This window comes from Penicillium cosmopolitanum, assembly GCF_028827165.1.
Source record: "Penicillium cosmopolitanum strain IBT 29677 chromosome Unknown utg000008l:1.0-4398992.0:1.0-4402845.0, whole genome shotgun sequence".
Classification (NCBI taxonomy): Eukaryota; Fungi; Ascomycota; class Eurotiomycetes; order Eurotiales; family Aspergillaceae; genus Penicillium; species Penicillium cosmopolitanum.
This window is the reverse complement of record NW_026622678.1, coordinates 2,804,886-2,824,878: the sequence shown is the minus strand read 5'-3', so window position 1 is coordinate 2,824,878 and position 19,993 is coordinate 2,804,886. Positions and strand designations below refer to the sequence as shown.

At 51.7% G+C, this 19,993-nt stretch overlaps 7 protein-coding genes across 7 annotated transcripts; 4 read left to right on the top strand and 3 right to left on the bottom strand.

The window, feature by feature from the left end:
• Positions 1–95: 95 nt before the first annotated feature.
• Positions 96–1,689, bottom strand: N7509_007637 (EXS domain-containing protein; the record flags this gene model as incomplete). The annotated part of the gene is made up of 5 exons (XM_056632274.1): positions 96–196; positions 291–607; positions 689–1,368; positions 1,494–1,543; positions 1,605–1,689. 5 exons carry the CDS (start codon positions 1,687–1,689, stop codon positions 96–98), a joined length of 1,233 nt encoding a protein of 410 aa, XP_056487825.1.
• A 1,053-nt stretch (positions 1,690–2,742) lies between these two features.
• pex10 (ubiquitin-protein ligase peroxin 10) lies at positions 2,743–3,903 on the top strand (the record flags this gene model as incomplete). Its single annotated transcript, XM_056632273.1, has 1 exon — positions 2,743–3,903. The coding sequence occupies one exon, from the start codon at positions 2,743–2,745 to the stop codon at positions 3,901–3,903; it is 1,161 nt and encodes a 386-aa protein (XP_056487824.1).
• A 941-nt stretch (positions 3,904–4,844) lies between these two features.
• N7509_007635 (3'-5' exonuclease) lies at positions 4,845–8,043 on the bottom strand (the record flags this gene model as incomplete). The annotated part of the gene is made up of 3 exons (XM_056632272.1): positions 4,845–5,074; positions 5,122–7,930; positions 7,996–8,043. 3 exons carry the CDS (start codon positions 8,041–8,043, stop codon positions 4,845–4,847), a joined length of 3,087 nt encoding a protein of 1,028 aa, XP_056487823.1.
• Positions 8,044–8,619: 576 nt separating this feature from the next.
• N7509_007634 (RNA-binding protein LSM5) lies at positions 8,620–9,205 on the top strand (the record flags this gene model as incomplete). Its single annotated transcript, XM_056632271.1, has 6 exons — positions 8,620–8,644; positions 8,699–8,755; positions 8,813–8,851; positions 8,914–8,941; positions 9,054–9,117; positions 9,167–9,205. The coding sequence occupies 6 exons, from the start codon at positions 8,620–8,622 to the stop codon at positions 9,203–9,205; spliced, it is 252 nt and encodes an 83-aa protein (XP_056487822.1).
• A 2,084-nt stretch (positions 9,206–11,289) lies between these two features.
• On the bottom strand, positions 11,290–11,589 carry N7509_007633 (uncharacterized protein; the record flags this gene model as incomplete). The annotated part of the gene is made up of 1 exon (XM_056632270.1): positions 11,290–11,589. The coding sequence occupies one exon, from the start codon at positions 11,587–11,589 to the stop codon at positions 11,290–11,292; it is 300 nt and encodes a 99-aa protein (XP_056487821.1).
• Positions 11,590–13,820: 2,231 nt separating this feature from the next.
• N7509_007632 (amino acid permease GAP1) lies at positions 13,821–15,761 on the top strand (the record flags this gene model as incomplete). The annotated part of the gene is made up of 3 exons (XM_056632269.1): positions 13,821–14,100; positions 14,162–14,579; positions 14,699–15,761. 3 exons carry the CDS (start codon positions 13,821–13,823, stop codon positions 15,759–15,761), a joined length of 1,761 nt encoding a protein of 586 aa, XP_056487820.1.
• Positions 15,762–17,032: 1,271 nt separating this feature from the next.
• Positions 17,033–19,961, top strand: N7509_007631 (GTPase-activating protein RGD2; the record flags this gene model as incomplete). The annotated part of the gene is made up of 5 exons (XM_056632268.1): positions 17,033–17,263; positions 17,364–18,522; positions 18,571–18,666; positions 18,722–18,907; positions 18,967–19,961. 5 exons carry the CDS (start codon positions 17,033–17,035, stop codon positions 19,959–19,961), a joined length of 2,667 nt encoding a protein of 888 aa, XP_056487819.1.
• Positions 19,962–19,993: the final 32 nt, after the last annotated feature.

Below are 19,993 nucleotides of genomic sequence, written 5' to 3'. Positions count from 1 at the left end.
TGTGTTGGTCAAAGGTGAATTGCGGTAGAGTTGCGATGCTCAAAAAGGAAGAAAATAAACAAGGATGAAAGTTCAGTGTTTTTTACAAAAAACTCTCAATCCTTGTCGATCTTGCCGTTCGATTCGCCAAGGTGGATCTCTTCGTAATTGGGACCGAACTTGTTCCGAACTGTTGCACAAGAGACAATATCGTTAGCTAATCAGATCATCGAACTCATCAATCCGAAACCGCGATGAGCGGCTCAGGTCTATTTTTGTACGCGGGAGGCTACAGGGATAGTGAAACATACAGTGCTCGGCCTCTACTCGGAAGAACACCCACATCCACCGACGAGCCACTTCGAGGAACATCAGAATGAATAGGCCGCATTCCGTCTCGGTGATCCATGACAGCCCTGGAAGGATGCGCCACAGCCAGGAGAATCGAAGGGCAAGGTCGGTGAAGATCACCAAGTGATACAAGCGATCTGAGTGGAAGCAGCGGTTGAATCGCAAGCCGTAGGGGTGGCTCGAATCGCAGCGTTCGGAAGAGAAAAGGGTCAGGTCCCAATCCTTAACCACATCCCACCAGAAGGAGTAGCTGGAGTTGACGAAGGAGGCAATGAATCTGAGAGGAGGTAAGAGATTAGAAAGACTAGAACTTTATGCGAATCCAAATCCGGGGAGGGGAGGGGAGCAAAGTCCTTACAGGAGGCGCATAATAGAGACCTCGCTGTAGCCATGGAAAGTCAGAGGGCTATAGTTGCGGAGCTTGGCGGCCAGCCAAATCACGGGGAAGGCAGTGGCATATTTGAGGGCGTTGGCTAAATGCTGGTTTGCCTTGCTGGGGACCCCGCGTCGTGAGGGTGCTCGACGAGCCCGGAAGTATTCGGTTAAGCACTGGCGGAGTCGGATGGCGCTCGGGACGGCCAGAATGATCGGCACGACGATTTCGTTTCCGCAAGCCCGGTTAGGCTTGTTGGTGGAGTGCCACCCATCGGTGAAGAACATGCAGAAGGACACATATAGATCGGCAAGCACGCGGGCATAGCTCGTGAGGGCATCTGCCAGCAGAATATCACCGAACTTGGCCTCTGCGTTCTCGGCCAGACCGCCAAAAGCAACCCGCTTGAAAGCCAGGAGGAACCGTACGCGGCCGGACCGGGCGGCTCTGTTGAACGGCCATATGAGAATTATGAGAAGGATGACGAAGACGGATTGTGGAATGAAATCAAAGTGTTCAACCAGCTTGAATTCACGGTGGGTGGCGATCCAAAAGGCGATCTGCCAGATGGCCAGGGGAATGGTGAAGATGGCGGCCAGGCGGTAGGCGGCGGTGTGATGTCGTGGATTTGTGGAGGAAGGATACCCGATCAGATCGTGAATTTTCTGTAGCAAGGAAGGCCCGATCGGTTAGAAGGCAGTTCGAACAGATAATTTGGGGGATGTTGAATGTTGGCCAGGTGGTCGATCAGAGGGGTTGCGATTGCGGATTGCGGGTACGCCACACTTACGATGTCGGTCCTTTCGAGATACTGCAGGATCATGGCCCATCCCCAGAAACCTGGAAAGGAAGAGGTTAGCAGTTGACTCTGACCCTGTCCATGATCACGAAATCCACGTACCGGCCACCATGAGGGCAGCTACCCGGATGGGGAATGGGAAGGTCCGCCCAAACCCATCCAACTGAGCATGTTGATCGGGCCCCATTATTCCATGGATGAAAGGGAGAAGGGATCAGGGTGATAGGAAGGGTTGTCAAGTGAAAAGTAAAATCCCCGTGGGGTCAACACTCAGTAACAAAAAAGAAAACGAATGACTAGGGGTGAGGAAGCAAGAAGTGGAATAGGAATAGATTGGATTGGGATTGAAACGGTAGATTGCCGCGTCCGCTTTCGGGTTATTAAGCACGGCCAGTCCGCACGCAGAGTCCGCACGCAGAGTCCACTGCAGTCCAGGCAGTCCCACTGGATAGCCCAGGGCAGCCCAGGGCAATCCACAAGTCCACTGGTAGGCAAGTTGGGGCCACTGCGGACGCAACACTCGACTCAAACGCGACTAGTCTGGGCCTCGCTGGAGCCGGTGGAGATAGTTTCTCTGCACCAGAGCGGTCGCCAGGCCATGCGCGCGCAAAGATCCGCAGCGATCGACAGTCAGGGGCGCATCCAGGTCTTCCAAGGGGAGTCGCTAAACCCACAATGGCATCATGGTGATCCCTGCACCCACTCCTGTACGTCTTTTCACTGGTTGAGAGTCTTCGCCTGTGTTTGCCGAAATAGCATCAATTTCGAAAGGTACATGCTAGCATGTATGAGATGTATGAAATGTAGTCGAGTACTGAATATGAAGTAGGAAGAATGTATCCGTGTTCGTATAGAGTCTGTACTCTAAACAAAATGCAGTAGTCTTTCAAGTTCTTCATGACAAGGATGATGGTGGTGGTGGCTGATTTGGTGGCTGCCGGGTGCAGCCGATTAGGTAATAGTCACGTGGAGACCGTGACTGTGACTGTGACTGTGACTGTGACTGTGTCAGGTGACCTTGACCCCCAACTGCCTCGGCTGTCGCGGTGGGCAGTCCGGGGATCGGCCATCTCCATCTTGTCTCCGGGGAAAGCTTCACTTTCACTCTCCTTGTTGTGTGTGTTGTGTATGGAGTAGCTGGGAAGGCTCTGATCACCAGTGTGACATACATCCAGTCAATTCCAATTCCTTCTTGATCACTCTCACTCTCACTCTCACCAACACCAACACCTCGCCCACCATGGCCGACGACGACCCCCATCTCTCCCTCTCCACACCCAACACCAACTCCCTCGGCTCGTCAACCTCCCACTTCTACCCCTTCGCAACTTCCCCAGATATCATCCGCTCTCATGAGAAAGATGCCTTCTGCACAGGTGGTCTTGTCCAACAAGCCCAATCAATCGTGCGCGCCCTCCGCGGAGCCCGCTACGCTCACGCCCACTCCAACTCTATCAAACACATCACCGAACTCATCTACTTCTCCCTGACAACCGCCATTGGCAACCGCACTCTAGGCGAAGAATACTGCGATCTAGTTCAACTAGAGGATGACACCCTCCGCCTACCAGCCATAACCCGACGAGTCGGCTACATCCTCAGCACCATCCTAGTTCCATGGACCTTACAACGTGCCCTGCCATCCTTCCGCCAACGTGTCCGCGCCAAACTCGAACGCAGCATCGCAAAGCAGCAGTTCCGTGCCGCACAACAAGCAACTCTCCTCAATAAACCAACCCTCTCCACAGCCGATGCTCCCAAATCCGCATCAGCGTCGTCCGCCCGCCGCTTCTTCACAAAGCTACGCCTCCAGCAATATATCCTCGAACACCTAGACTCCCTCACATCCGTCTCCCCGATCTACGCCCTTAGCATAATCACCTTCTACTTCACAGGCAGCTACTACCACCTAGCAAAACGCATCTGGCGCCTGCGCTACGTCTTCACGAAGAAAATCGACGCAAACGAGCAGCGCGTCGGCTACGAAGTCCTCGGCGTCCTAATGGTCCTTCAAATTGCCGTTCAGGGATTCCTGCACGTCCGCAAGATCAGTGCGTCCGCTAATGAGGATGACTCTTCCCTCGCTGCAGGCGACGGGGATCGTTCTGGGGCCGGAGGTGGTCTGATTACTTCCATCCAGCACCCGTCCGCGGTCCCGTTACTACCTGCTTCGGCCGCTAGGTATGATCTGGAAGAAGAGCCTGGTGCTGTGTCGTGGATTCCGGAGGGTCAGCAGCGGAAGTGTACGCTTTGCTTAGAGGTCTTTAAAGATCCGAGCGTTACGACTTGTGGACATGTTTTCTGCTGGACTTGTGTGAGGGATTGGGTGAGGGAGAAGCCTGAGTGTCCGCTTTGTCGGCAGGAGGTTCTGCTGGCTAAGGTTTTGCCGTTGAGGGGGTAGGTCCTCCAGAGAAGAGACAGTGCATATGTTGTGCATAATGCTTTTTCTTATGGAAATTCTTTGCATGTTTGTATATACTTGACTAGATCACATGAATATATACCCAGTGACGCTATGTTCCAAGGCTAGTACTACCGGAAATAATCAAAATGAATCTTGAACATACCTCGGTATTCAGGGCTACTAACTACTAGTAGTACTAGTGGTACTACCCTTGGACTCTAGTACTCGGAAGTTCCAAAGAGCTCTGGAGATTAGGCACTACTGCTACGTGTAGTACTAGTGTTCTAAACTTGGAAGGTGTTCCAAGGTTGATCCTAGGCCTAGTCCTACTACTGGTTCTCCACTTGTAGGCGGGTGGCGGAGACACCTGGCATGCACAATCTATGATGGATACCTATTTCGATTTGTCTCATCGCGGAAACACAGGTACGCATTGCCCACCTGCCCCCTTGGGTGCCCAGGGGCCCAGGTGGGCATTGTGCGGTTGTCCCAGGGAACAATAATATGTCTTGAGCAGTGTCCCAATAGGGTCGCCCGCTGGCATATCTGTGATGTTTACTGCAGTCGAGTTCCACGTAGACTCGGAAAACAGAGTGAAAGGAATCAGAGAGAGAGATCTAGCTTGTTGGCTACTGCTATTTTCCGCGGTGACTTCTTGGATTAACTCCGAGTCTGCTCTTCAAGTTTCATGTACTTAGGCTCATGGGCTCATGTCGACTGAAAAATATACAGCAATCCATCTTTATACACAATCACTCAAGTGCCCACCTGGGCAGGTGAAAGACTCCAATGGGTAAACATTAACATCAAACAAGACGAAGATGAGATGAGATGCTATGCTCGCTTCTATATAAACCGATAGATGCAACAAAATGACCAAAAAAAGGCTTTCAAAATGCTGAATGAATACGAGTATCGAGAAAGTCACTGAAACGAGATCAAGGATGGCCATTTAAATCGACATCAGATGGTTTGTCGACGATAGCTTCCTTCTCTGCATCACTCGTTATTTTCTCTCGAGGCAGAAGAATAGGCAAATTGAGTTCCGCATGCGCGGGGCGAGGCGGCATCGGATCCATAGCCACTCTCTTCTGCTCCATGATGTTGAAAAGACAAATGCAAGCGTAGGGGTCAGTTGCAGCGTCTTTAGACAGAACATCTGTCAGCACTGCTCTGAAGATAGAGGGGATAAATTAGAACAGGGAAATCACTTACACTGGACTTGGCGGTAATTTAACGGACGAGCCCAATCGCCACAACGCACATCCTCACTCTTCTCAAGGGGCAATCCGAAATGCTCCTCCATCTGCTCACTGAGATTGACCATTCGCTTATTGACCAACTTGGGATCCGTGTGCCCATGCTTGACGAGCTTGAACAAATGACTAAGCTCCAAGATAGAGCGGGTGTCTATGCCGAGGAATTTGCGAAGACGCGTTGCGTCCGCTTTGATTGAGACGCCGACCTTTGTGACATCTTCCGACTCGAGGATACGCTTCAGCGAAGGTGCGACGAAGTCGTCTAGTGTACGCGCTGGCTTGAAAAGGGCGATTTGGAATAGACCGATGCGCCCTTCGTTTGCGATTTGGATCATGGAGAGATTGTTTTGGATCGTGTCGGAAGCACTTGCTTGTGCTTTCCACTCCATGTCAAAGCCGATGACTTTGCTATTGAGGAATAGCTGGGCAACTTCTTCTGTGCTTTCGAGGGACCGGCAGTAGTGGACTATAGGCCTTTGGCCATTTGGCCCCCGCTGTGAACTACAGTTCCAGAACCGGGTGGGTGTCATTCCGTTGGGTAGAGATGCATCCTCTGTCAATGGGGAGACGGTCCCGGTGGCCGAAAGATTGAGATCGGATGGCTGCTCAATTGCAGCCTCAGGCTGGCTGCAGTCTTTGGCCCTGCCGAGGGTTGTCGCGAGAGTGCTGCATTTTCGTTTAGAAGAATTTTGTTGAAAGAAATCAAGAGAGTTGAAGAAAGAAGAGACACGACTAGGGGCCTTTGCTGAATGATCGCTCTTCGGAGAAGGTATCTCTGGCTTCTTCTTCAAATCTGGATGCTGCCTCACGGTTTCGTCCACGCTTTTGGAGACTTCTTTTCGCTCACTGTCTCGCCTTGCACGAGCTGACTTGCGCTCCTGTTTCTTTGCTTGCTTGCCACCATGAGTGCGTATTTCAGCGCGAGAAGCAAGCTGCTCAATAGTCATATTTTCGGAATCTTTGAGTGACATTTTCCGGATTTCCCGTAGCTTCTTTGCTGCCTTAGGATCTCTGGCTGGCGTTGCCTGTTTCTTCAACGGCTTGTTTGCTGCTGCAGTATCTTCATTTGTCTTTATATCAACGGGCCACGGCTTCTTTTCTGCAGCAGAGGCCTTTTGCTGGTTCTTGGCAGGCACTGTGGGGCGAATTCTTCCCCTGCGTTGGACAGGAACGAAACCTAAATTCATAGTCTCGGCACGCCTATCAAGGGCTTGCTGCCTTTCAGCGTCTTCGAGAATCTGCAGCCACCTTTCCCAGACAGCGCCATTGCTAAGAGGACCCCTGTACACCTGAAGGGCCCTGCGAGGAATCCAGGAGGAATGGATCGCCGAGGTAAGCTTTCGAGTCCAGTCATCGAAGAGCGGGAGGTTTTCGCTCAGTGGACGCGGCACCACAAACAAACCACGCTCTTGGATCTCATTCTGCCGATTGTTGTCGAGCAATTCTTTCTCTAATCCAATGCGAACCCAGTTGATAAATCTATATTCCTCAAGCTCCGCGATTAGATCATATCGACTTTTTCGAACTCGTGCGACAAATCCGAAAAGGGCGCTCTTGTGAATTTCATGCCTTTCTGGTTCGATATTAGACCATAATGGTCCTACCTGGCCAGTGAAAGTACCCAGAAGATAACGAGCCTCGTTATACAGAATATCATAATGTTTCAACTGGAGGAAGAAAGGTGCCATGATATCGAGCTGCCGCCAATGCAAGTCGAGTTCTGGCGATTGGGCGGAGATTCCGGGTTTCCATTTACGCATGAACATCATCCGAATACGACTTGCGTGTAAAAGAGGGCGCTTCTCAAGCTTTCGCTTTGCAGGGAGATATTTTTTATCGTCGAATAGCATGGCTTCAATTGGCTCAAAATCCGCAGGTGGTAACTCGGCCGGCGAGTTGGTTATAGTCCACGGCTCTGCCGCCCTAAGAGGATCGAGCCTTTTCTGGCGAGCGAACCAGGCATGGCGATAAAAGTGCCCCGCATGATCGAACTCCTGCAAATAATCTTCGAATTTATCGCAATATCGTTTAAATTTTGGCCCTAAGAGACGGCAGTCATGTCTGATTTCGAGCAAGCCTTGCTTGGCGGTTTGGTGCTTTTCTCTCAAGATTTGGTACCTGAGTCCAAGACCTGTGGAGTAATCAAGAAGTCCATCAATCCTGTGCCGCGCAATGTCTCGAGGCCGAATAAACTCCTGGTAGAGCTGGTTTCGCAAATCCTGCGTAACACGCTGCGAGTGCATGACCAGCACGGTGCTTGCCATGAGCCGTAGCTTAGTGACCTCACGGATAATCTGTGATACATCCTTGGTCAGATCTGGCACCTGGCGGAACGCAACCCTGCAATATTCGTCTTCCAGAGTCCGGCAAATCTCGCTGCTCTGCAGTACTTGATCCTCGATCAGGGCGACCAGCGACGAAATAACTGCGTGGTACTCCGTCTGAAACTGCATGTTGATCGCCGCACAGTGCAGTATATGATCCTCGAGATGGGCCCATTTCAATTGCAGAAAGTCACGACTCAACTGAGGCAGATTGAGCGAGAACGCCAGGCTCGCCTTGTTGTCAATTGCTCGCAATTCAGCCGGGTTGAAAGGTTTTGGAGGCGGAGGAAGGGGTACGTCATTTCTTCGAGTCCTGATAAGCTGTGCTAGTTCAGCTTTGACCGGCATGGGTCTCTTCAGCGGCCGTTTTCCAGTTCCTCCATAACGTGGGGTGGGGGTGGGACGAGCAGGCGGTTCCTCTTCCTCGTCCTCTTCCTCGAGCTTGATTCGAGAGCAGCGTGTATTCGAGAAAGGGCGTACGATTCGTGAGTTGTTTATTCGTCGACCTGGTCTTTCTCCTGTGCGGACGGTTCTTGGGGAGCAAGGTGCTGCATAAAGAGTGGAGTATTGAGCGCTGTGAAAGCCATGAATGTCAGTAAACTAGTATTGAAAACGAATCCCCAGGAGTGGAGCACAGACCTCGAGCCGAGCGCTTTTACCGTGGCAGGGTTATTGCAGCGACGATTGCAGGGACTGTAGTGAGCTGGGTAGGCCGAGGGCGCACGCCTCAGACTCGCCGGAAGGCTCCCCCAGGTCCGCATGCTGCGGAGCAAGCATAGTGGGTTTGCAGGCGAGAGAAACTCAGTTGGTCAAGACACATAAAATGCCCTGGACCAATTCAACTGCGCAAACAGTTTAATTCACCGATAACAGGTACTTCTCGAGAAATTGTGAGCTGTGAAGAAGTGCAACTTGAAGGTGCGGCAACAAGCAGTCACGCAGCGGAGAGGGGACACCATGCCTATTTGAGACTAGTGTTGGCGCCACGTGATGCAAAGAGATCGCAGCTCGCCCGACGGCCGATTTTTGTATATACATCCCTTTCTCTGCACGCCTTATCAATTCATTGCTGGAGCAAGTCGCTGGAGAATCTCGTCAGGTCACGCAGATCTCACTGAATACCAACAATCATGGCCTCCCAACTGCTCCTCTCTGGTGAGTGTTCAACTGCCCCGCCATCCGCGAGAAACCCCGCTAACCCTTCAATAGAGCTTATCGACAAGTGTGTCGGCTCCCGGATTTGGGTTGTGATGAAGGGTGACAAGGGTAGGTGCTGATTAATTGGGTGATAGAGGTGGACTAAGAAGCTAACATGACTTACAGAGTTCTCCGGTACCCTTCTCGGGTTTGATGACTACGTCAGTGAGTATCCCTTCCTTTCTATGAAACAAGTTGATGGAAGAGTATGCTAACAAAATCTGCAGACATGGTCCTGGAAGATGTTACTGAATTGTATGTACCCTGCGTGCTGTGATTCGCGAAGTGACACCTGGCTGCCATATTCGCGTGGATCACCCCAATGAGAGACTTTCTCAACATATCATCGCGACTAACTCAGTTTTAGCGACTACACCGGTGCCCAGATCAAGCTGCCCAAGCTTCTGCTGAATGGAAACAACATCTGCATGGTATGGCTTACCTCTAACTCCCTCTAGGTGCTCTACTGACCCTTTCCAGTTGATTCCCGGTGGAGAAGGCCCTACTGCCGGCGCATAAGCGAGCTTGCTTTTTCAACATAACGAAAAGAACTTTGTGTGTTAATGATACCGAATGCAATGACATGAAAACATCAATAGAATTAATTGATTCAACCAAATTCCTGATGATCTTGTTCCTTTTCCAACCCTTAAGGATGAAGACGCGCCAGTTTCTGGAACTATTTTCAGTTCACCCCCTTTATTTTATTACTCCCAAGAGATAGCCAAGGAATTGGTATGCGCCTGAGGCTTCAATGTCTTAGACGTTTACGAAGACTTCTTGCCAAACGCGCCTCGGGAGCACTGCGCCGATATCACACCAGTTCTAGAAGTACTTGGCGCGCCGTCACACAACACACCTAATCTCTCTCCAATCACAAACCCAGCGCCACTCACAGCCCCAATGCACACTGTACGCCTTCAATTGCCGCCACCTAAAGCTAGATGCTTCAGCTAGCTTAGCGGCGGATATAGACGGACATCCAGGAACCCCTGTTGTACACGTCGGGCGTGATAACCGGCTATTCAGCTAATATCCATGACACTGCTACGATTAAACCACGCGTAATAAGGGAATTGGAGGCTCCACAATCACGGGCTTTTACATTCAGATGGAGGGGGGTGTGGCTAAAGTGTGGGGTCTGGATACGTAGAACGAGGGCCGAATAAACTGTTTCCTGGGATGGGTAGCCCCAGTTTCCCCAGACTGAGGGGAATAGTACAGAACGACAGTGCCCCGCGGTCGAATTCTCCTCAATGAAATCATGGTGGATCGCATATGCATGTCTAAACATACTCCGTACTCCAACACCTACCTTCTTTGATGAACGTGCGTGAACTAGCTGCGGCAACTAGTTCAAGTTAGCCACCTCCCGGCCCGGGGTGAAGATCACAACCATGTTGGAAGACAGTCTGGGGTAGACCGAACCGGGCCGGTTTATGGGTAAGTTGAAAGACGGGCAAAGCAAGGTTTTGCTCGGGATTTTAGGATCTATTTTAGCCAAGGTTTGATGCATATATGCATCTTTGAAACGAGCGGAGTCCATGTAGAGTTCAGGATTCATGATTCAAGTTTTTTATGATATAGATTACCTAATGAATAATCCAGTTGGAAATAATACAGGAAGTAGTAGCAAGGAAAATCATTTCTAAACAGAAGAAGGCTGTGAGCATTATTCTTGTGTCATGAAACCCGCAAATAAGACAAGCAGAGAGGGAAAAAGCGAATTATGTGGGGGCTCAGTCGGACCCCTTGGGGGATCTGATGCCAACACTGTGGCAGCATCTGACACCCCAGTAACAAGATTGGGCGTTAATTCGCGCAAAATAGCCTGACAAAGTGACCGAGTCATCATTCGCATCATTCGTCAAGCTGTGCCGTGTGAATTGGTCTACCCCAGAAACCTGGGGCGAAAGTGTGGAAACTGTTACCTAACAATTTGCATCTCCCCGCATTTTGTAGGAAGAGCTAAAGTCACACCGTCGGCGAGTGGGACAACTCTAAAGCGACCGGGGATTTCGCTTATCCAGCGCTGAAAATGTACTCACGTCTTCCTGTGCTTTGCGATTCACTTGGCGAGTGGCGATTAGGCAGAAGGGATTGCATGACCCATAGGCGTGAGTCCTGAATCAGGTGCAGTTCCGGTGGTTAGGGTGGCTGTCTACTCCGTACAAAGTAGAGAGATGGGATAGACCCGTACCCACTTATTCTTCACTTCTGTAGCGGTCTACTCGTATTAGTTAGAGGGTGATATGTTCAACAAACACAGAATAGAGGGAAAGGGGGCGGATGAAATCATAAGATTAAGTAGTATCTATCTATGACTGGAGGATATCTCCGCCCCCGAACATCCCAGTGAATACCAACATCCACGATCGCATCGCATCACCGCCATCAAATCAAAATCCAAAATATCAAACAAAAGACAGCCCAGCTGCAACACCCCGACCGGCCTTGGCTCCCCTACAAAGGCAATGCTCGCCCGAGGAGCACGCGCACTGCCAACCCAGCCCGATGCAACCGTGGCTATCTGTCCAGCGCATGTAGCCAGTGATAGCGCCAGTTGAACGCCATCAAAAAGGGGTGGCTGCCGTGGCTGAAAGTCAAGCATCGCGCGCAAAGTCTCGAGTATCGGGCGCAGTCGCAGGAATCGCTGCATCGAACCTGAGCTGAAGAGCTGATTCCAGAACCCCTTGCGAGCCTGCGATCCTGCTGAGGGTTCTATACAATAGAGTCGGGCGTTTGGGACCTAGATTCTGTCTGAACAGGATCAGCACTTGGCTAAAGGGTTCTGCTACGATAACGATGTTGCGCTTGCGCCCAGGGCTGATCTGACCAGCTCCCTTCCCCCATATTTGGCCAGACCCATTCTCTATCGAGTTAACTCCCAGCCGCAAAGGCATGTACATATGCTTCTGGAAGGATTTGGTCGTACGATCTACAACGCACCGTTTGAGATCAGAAACTTTTCAGATCTCCCCTTGCAGTTCGCTACAATTCTCCCCAACCAGGAGAAGAAAAAACAGTCCGGGCGAAGCTAAGCGAAGCAAAGCAAAGAAACTTGGCAGCTGCCGAGACACGAGAACAAAACACTCAATTTACCAGACCTGAGCTCGACAAATTCTTGATGATCCGAGAAAAGTGTGCCCAGACATCTGGGCACTGGGCGAGTACACGAGAATTCAAATGCAGTATCCAAGCCGGATCATCGAATGATCGTGGCCGAGGCGCCGCCATGCCGCGTGATACCTATGGGACGCATACGCCGGGGAATACTCGACAACCCCATGGTTTAGCATTGGTTCTCCCGTGCTTCCATGCATATCAGTGGCAGAGTGAGCGACGAGCGGGACGAATCACGGGTGTTGGCGGATACCTCACAGCGGCCATCGCGCTGGCGACTTGCCTCGGCCAGTGATTTGCACTGACACGACTTGGCGATAGTGACCCCAGCGACCCCGACCAAGTCTATCCAAGACCCTGAAAGACGGAGACCGGAAGATTCCGTTATATTAGCGCTTAAGAACTAGTAGCTCCTAGTAGTTAATTACTCGCTAACAGGATGAAGGTGGTTTTTCCGGGGTATACACATGCGTGCGGCGTGCCACGCCCGATTCCGATCCAGCCTCGTATGTAGCCAGGTCGCCTCTTTTACCACCTTCCACACAGGGATCTGGAGATTGCACACATGCGTGGCCACATCCCATGGCGCCCAGCAGGAACGGATCCCCGTCGGGAAGCCTTCCCATAGGTAAGGGGGCGGTTGTTGGCTGAAAGGAAGTGCTTATCCCGTCCGGCCGCCACCATCCATGATTCGACTGATTCAACGGGTGGGAGAGATGCAAGAAACTTGCTGGGTTGGAACTCCCTCGAGATGATTGGGTCCCGAATAGACCCCAACCTGGACCGCCCCAGTAAAAAAGGAAAATGAGAATTCTATTGTATGGATCCCCCCCGAGATGAGATGGCAGGGCCGTGACCCACCCACCCCCCTTGGACCTTTGACCTTATCAGCCTACCTATGGTAACAAACCAGTGATTGGGCCAAGATCGCCTATCGCTGAAAGTGCGGAGAGGCGGCCGCATGGGGACTAGTGGGGGGCACGATCCCTGCCGTTCTGGTGTTTCTAATTGGGATGTGGCGGTGGAAGGAAGCAGGGTAGATATGGAGAGGGAAGAAGAAAGGGAGGAAAGACAGAGATAGACACCCCGATAGAAGTAAGGGCCGAAGCAGACGCAGGGTCGTACCAGGGGTTGAGGTTGAGGCATCGGAGGTGTCAACCCATGTGGTAGTCTTGAACCACGGCGAGGCAAAAAGTAAGCTGGGATCAAACCGTAGCGTAGCGTATCGGCCACACCGGGGTTAGGATCGTCCCGTTCTGACATTCCATCTAAATCACGCGAGTGATAGGTGTGGGTGGCGGAGAGACGCACTAGTGCGAACAAAGTCCGAAACAGTGAACATGCTGCTGCTCTGGTGGATGCGGTTCCACTGTGGGCATTTCTTATCGAGTTGAATAGATATCATCCCATACAATGACAGATAGCAATGATATTGTTCGCGAATAGTTTCGAAATGCTTGATGCAAGACGGGGGTTTTCAAATAGCTATTTCCACAATTTAGGACAATATCGAGAAGAGTAGGGTCTACAATACACTCCGGAGATGTACTGGAACTCTGAAAGCAGCTTAATTCCCCCAAAAAACTCTCGTCAGCGCCAAGGGCATCATTGGATCACTCGATGTCCGCCAACTTTAGCCTCGACCATCTGTTGTCCCCAAGCGCGATATCAGTGCCACCCATTGGCCCGATCAACCTGCCAGAGACTCGACCGCAAGAAATACCTCTTGAGAATGCCTGGCCTCGCTTTTGCCCGTATTTAAATCAACTTGCATCCCCCAATTTCCTCACTTTTCTTTCCTCTGGTAGCCTCGGTTCTTCCCCCCTCCCCCCCTCCGTCCACTCCGCCCCTTTTTACTTTAGCCTTCAGAGTAGTGACCTCAGGCGCTCTACTTAAGGTAAATTATTTAGGATTTGCCTCTAGAGTCCTATTTCTGGGAAAAGTTCAAACCCCTCTTTTCCTCCCGATAAATCCACACCACCCTCTCCCTTTGTTTCAACTATCTTCCATCATGGATGAGAAGAAGTTCGAAGAGAGTACGGTCCAGACATCGTCTCCGGACCAACTACCTGCATATGGAGACACTCATACCACGAAGGGCAGTTTAGGCCAGCGATTCCTTGACAGCTTCAAGCGCGACCCTAATGCCAACGTCACGGGCGGCCATTCCGAGGGTGCTGATGGATCTGGATTTGATATCGAGGGCGCTGCTGCTAATACGGCCGCGTCGCCTCTGCAGCGTCGGCTGAAGGGTCGTCATTTGCAGATGATTGCCATTGGTGGTTCAATTGGTATGTTCCCATTCTCTATAGTATATGGGTCTCTTGTCTCGAAATATCTAACACACCACAGGTACTGGTCTCTTCGTCGGTTCCGGCTCTGTTCTGGCAACTGGTGGTCCCGCGTCTCTCATTATCGCCTACTGCCTCATCGGTGTCATGTTATATTGCACTGTTCACGCTCTGGGTGAAATGGCCGTTCTTTTTCCTGTTGCTGGTTCGTTCTCTCACTACTCGACTCGTTTCGTGGATCCCGCCTGGGGCTTCGCCATGGGCTGGAACTATGCCCTTCAGTGGTTGGTTGTTCTGCCTTTGGAAATCGTCGCCGCGTCCATTACGATAGATTACTGGAATCCAGGCATCTCAAATGCGGCCTGGGTCGCAATTTTCTGGGTCATGATCGTCTCTATCAACATGTTCGGTGTTCGTGGATACGGTGAAGCCGAGTTTGTCTTCTCCATTATCAAGGTTGTTGCTGTTGTGGGATTCATGTACGTTTCCTCTCCTTTTCTTCTCATACTCTCCTACCCTAGGGTAGGAAGAAGCCATGTTCGGGCAAATCTTCCTTCACTATAAGACCTTGCTAACCTGTCTCTTTTCCTCTTTCTAGTATCCTCGGAATCATCCTCAACTGCGGCGGTGGCCCCGAGGGCGGATATATTGGTGGAAAGTACTGGAAGGACCCCGGCGCGTTCAACAACGGCTTCAAGGGTCTCTGCAGTGTGTTCGTCAATGCTGCCTTCGCCTTCGCCGGAACTGAACTGGTCGGTCTGGCCGCTGCTGAGACTGCCAACCCCCGCAAGTCTCTCCCCACTGCCATTAAGCAGGTTTTCTGGCGTATTGCTCTCTTCTACGTTGTCTGCCTGACCCTTGTTGGTCTCCTGGTTCCATACACCAACCCGAAGCTGCTTTCGGGTAGTTCCTCAGCCGACGCTAAGGCCTCCCCCTTCGTCATTGCTATTGAGAATGCCGGAATCAAGGGTCTTCTTTCGGTCATGAACGTTGTTATCATGATTGCTGTGCTGTCTGTTGGTAACTCATCCGTTTATGGTTCCTCCCGTACTCTTGCTGCGTTGGCCGAACAGGGCCAAGCTCCCCGCTTCCTCGCTTATATCGACCGCAAGGGTCGTCCCATCTTTGCTATTATTACCGCCTCTCTCATTGGTCTGCTCTGCTTCTTGGCTGCATCTGATAAGCAGACTGATGCCTTCAACTGGATGATGGCTATCTCTGGTCTGTCCTCCATCTTCACCTGGGGCTCGATCTGCCTCTGCCACATCCGATTCCGCCGTGCCTGGAAGCTGCAGGGCCACACTCTGAACGAGCTGGCTTTCCGCTCCCAGCCTGGTGTCATTGGTTCATGGATCGGGTTTGGCTTCAACTGCCTGGTCCTCATCGCCCAGTTCTGGGTCGGATTCGCACCTGTCGGCTACGCCGAGAAGACTGCTGGTGAGCGTGTGGAGAACTTCTTCATGTCGTACCTGGCCGCCCCCATTGTTGTTCTCTTCTACATCCCGTACAAGTTTATTTACAAGACCAAGTTTGTGCGAAGCCGGGATGTCGATTTGACAACCGGTCGTCGTGACATGGATGTTCAGCACTTGATTGAGCAGGAGCACGCCGAGCAAGCAGCCTGGCCGATGTGGAAGAAATTCTACAAGCTTTTCTGCTAGATGGACTTTATTTGCGGTGTTGGCCGGGAGCTTCTGTGAAGACTTGTGGTCTTTCATGTAATACTTTCCTATTTATTTAGTATTTTTGCACATCTTCCATCTTCGATGTCTTATGACCTTTTCGATGACAGATACCATAATCAAGAACACATGATCTTTATATGCAATATTTTTCCAGGTTCAAGTTCTTTACTCGTATTCGCAGTTTCTTCTTGCTCCCGGGCTCTTTTGCACTGTTATACACTTCTGGAATGTGCGTGCGACCCACGACTTTGCCGATCCTTGGAGCCTCCAGACTTGGCGTGCTCATGTCTGGGGCTGTGTAATCGAGTTACTTACGCTGGTTGGTACCAGAGTCATTCGGCCCCAGAACTCCTGAGACACGGGCTTCTGCAGATGCAGAGAGCTGTCCTGTTCCTGTTGACTCGGTCGATATCAAGACGTAATCCAATGCAGGTAGACAACCTGAATAGTCGTACCAATTTCAATCAAGCATACTGTACTCCGTACTCCGTACTCCCTTTTTAGCTTCTTTCCCCAACGGCCAGGATTTTCCAAAGCCAAAAATAGCCCGGGTGGCTAGTGTTGTGGAGCCAACAAGGCTGTTGTACGTTAGTAGTTATACACCACTGTACGTGCGTACCTGTACCTGCGTACCGCCAGAACGTAATATTACAAGCCACCTGACGAACCGCATGGGAATTCATCAACATCATCACCGTGACTCCTGTTGAATCGCTTCCCCTCCCCTTTTCCTTTTCCAGGCATCCTCTTTTGTTCTGCCATTGCTGGGCTTCGCATTGTTTTCTTTTGACTTGGGCCCCCCATTCTCTTCATTCACACACACTCTCTTTCTCGTTTGTTCCAACGCCACCTCCGGCGCTTACCGTGCCGCGCGACTCGCATTCCCCAGTCCACCGACCCCGGGTTACTCGAATTCCTCGATTGATTTATCGCGCATTTAAACGACATCCCCCAGTCACTTCGCTCTCATCTCCTTCGTTGCCAGTCCGTTGGTTTTCAGCCTTGTGCGAAGATCCCCCCGTCCGGAGAAGACCCAATTTCAGCCCCGACAAAGCTGAACTTTCGGTTCCACCCCGAGCTCGTCTTTTCATTCTTTGCGCCCTCTCGATCTCGTCTCCAATTCCTCCCATCTCCGACCGATTCGAATCTTCAGCTCCGGCTTCGCAATCATCGCTAGGGTACTTCACATCGTTGTTACTGCTCTTTGAATCTACGTGGTGTTCCCCGTCGGCGTCGGCTCGGTAATAATGCCTGGCTTCGCGGACTCTTTCTGGACCCCCGATTATGCCACTGGCCTCGGGGTTCTGTATGGGAAGTTGCAACAGGGCGTTACGGAGAACAGGCAGATTTTGACCATTGCGTCTCTGCGCGCAGATGCAGAGGAGCAATATGGTCTCCGCATGGGTGAGATCGCGCCAAGTGTCGATCGCATGACTGCGACGGGCTTCGGCAAAGATGACGGAGCCAGTGTGAGAAAGGTATGTGACCCTCGCAAATCCACAAATCAATGCTTGGGCTTTTTTTGGGAAGGTTTTCTCTCGACATGGACAAGAACTAACAACTGCATGGATGAACTAGGCATACGAAGGTGTCCGAACCGAGATGGTCGAGGCCTCCCGCAACCACCAGAAAATCGCCAGCAACATTCGGGAACTTGTCGTGGCGCCCTTTCGCCGATGGGCCGACGGTCACGACTTCCGTGTTCAGACCTCGCATGATACCCTCCAGGCACGGATTAAGGAACACTCGAAGCAAGTGGAGGTGGTAAAGAAGTTGCGGAGCCACTACTTTAACAAGTGCCGTGTGGTCGAGGACCTCGAGGAGGAGAACAAACTTGCGTTCCAGGACCCCGAATCCAGCCCGAAGGTCAAACCTACACCGAAGATTGTGTTGCCTTCCGAGGAGGAGCCCGAGGAGGAAGAAGAACCCGTTGAGCTTGGAGATCGAGTCTACCCGCCAGAGGAGATCAAGGGACTCTTGCTCCACATGCTTAACAACATCAAGTTGGGCGAGTCAAAGGTGCCTATCATTGGAACGTATCAGAACACCTCCACTGGTGCGGATATCGTCGAGTATCTCCAGAATCATATGGGTGCCACCAACCTTGCCCAGGCGGAGCATCTTGGGCAGGAACTGGTCGACAATGGCTTCCTTCGCTTGATCGGTAACATGGGCAACACATTCGCTAACAGCTCGAAAATGAACTACCAATGGCGCCCTAGGGTGTTCGAGATCACTGGTATCCCTGAAAAGAAGCGGCCCTTGATGCGCGTCACATCGGTGGCTTCTAGCGAGGATGGAAGTGGAAGCGACTCGCCTATCGCATCTGTCTCCGAAATGATTGCTGGCTGGAACCCATTGAATAACCCGTACCCTAACGAGACCCCGGCCGAGAAGCTGCGACGTGAGGCTGGTGAGGCTGATGAGCGTTATAAGGGAGCTATCCGCCGACTGGATCAAATCCGGTGCCGCTTGGAGGAGGACGTTATTGATAACTTGCGCTTCATGGAGCAGTGCGAACTTGATCGTCTTAAGGCTATCAAGGCTGTTGTGCTCGACTTCTCTGGCGCCATCAGCAATGTCATTCCCAACCTCCAGAGCACCGTCGATAACATGATGCTGTATCAAGAAACGATCCAGCCCCTAGGAGACTTGCGTTATCTTCTGGAGAACTACCGCACCGGTGGCTTTGTCCCTCGTGTACAGGCGTATGAAAACTACTACGGCTCTGTCGAAGGTATGCTCTCCATACCACATAGTTGAGGACCAAGGCTGACTTTCTTAGAACAAAACTTCGGTGTCGATCTTGAGGCCAGAGCTCGGGTTGACCGTAAACGTGTTCCCATTCTGGTTACTACGATTTTGACTTATCTTGATAACCGTGAGTCTAGCTTTCTAGAATTTCCACAATGCGCTGTGAAACTAAACATTCTTAGAATATCCCGAACTCGAGGGTGATGAGGCTCGGCGTGGAATCTGGCTTCATGATTCCTCGTTAACTACGATCCACCAGCTGCGTTCCGCCCTGAACAATAGCAAAGTGGATTACCGCGAAATCCTGCCGAAATTTGAGATACCCACCGTTGCTAGCGTTTTGAAATTGTACCTCCTTGAATTGCCAGGTACGTTACCCCCGCCTGATAGCTCATAGTAGCATGGATCACACGACTGACAACTTCAGACTCTCTTGTTTCTTCTCAAGTCTACGAAATCGTCAAGACCATCTATTCCACCACAGCTCACGAGACCACGGAAGAGGGACGGATCAAGGTCTTGCAAAGCACGCTTGGACAACTCCGTCTCGTTAACATCGCCACGCTTGATGCCATCATGACCCACTTCACACGCCTGCTTGACCTGACTTCAGCCGACGAGCAGTATACTACCTCCCTCGCTCAAAATCTCTCCGCCTGCGTCCTTCGTCCTCGCTTCGACAGTAGCCTGACCATGGACGAGCGCCACGCCTATCGTCTGATTCGCGATTTGTTTGCCCACAAGGATGTCATTTTCGGTGAGCTGAAGCGCCAGTCAAGTGCGCTGGGCATCTCCACATCCAGCCGCCCTCGTGCCATCAGTACCGACGAGAGCAACCGCCGTGCAGCAATGGAAGCCCGTCAACGAGCCATCGCCAGCAAGAGCCGAGCCACCAGTCCCGCTCCTCGCCAACGACACCGCCGTGACCGATCCAGCGGCGCCTCTGAATCTACCCGCTTCCCAATCAACGTTACAAGCCCACAAGAGCGTCGCGCCCCAGTCGCCCCAGTCCGCAATAGCCTTGACGTGCCCAACGAATCCCCCTCTTCCGCCGAGCACCCCACCGTCAACACACAGTCGGAGGAAGTCGAGTTCGCAACCGCCATGAACGGTACCAGTTTCGTCGACTCTCCTAGTGATGTCCTCGAGAGTAATGCTTCATCCGGCTCTATCAGCCCTCCCTTGCCAGAGACAGCGTCCGACGGCTCGCCAACACCAACCCCCACGCCCGCCCCAACATCTTCTGAATTCGAAAAGCGCAGCTCCGTCCCCCGCTCCACCGCTCGGTATGCCCGTAAGCCCGGTCTGGGCAGTCTCTCCAACTTCCCCACTACAGCTACCGCCGGGACGGATAGCAACCGGAGTAGCATTGTCGAGGAACCCAAGGGCGTGACTCTGGAAGATAAGCCCATGGACGATTAAACCTGTTGACTGACGGGATGAATGTCTATTTC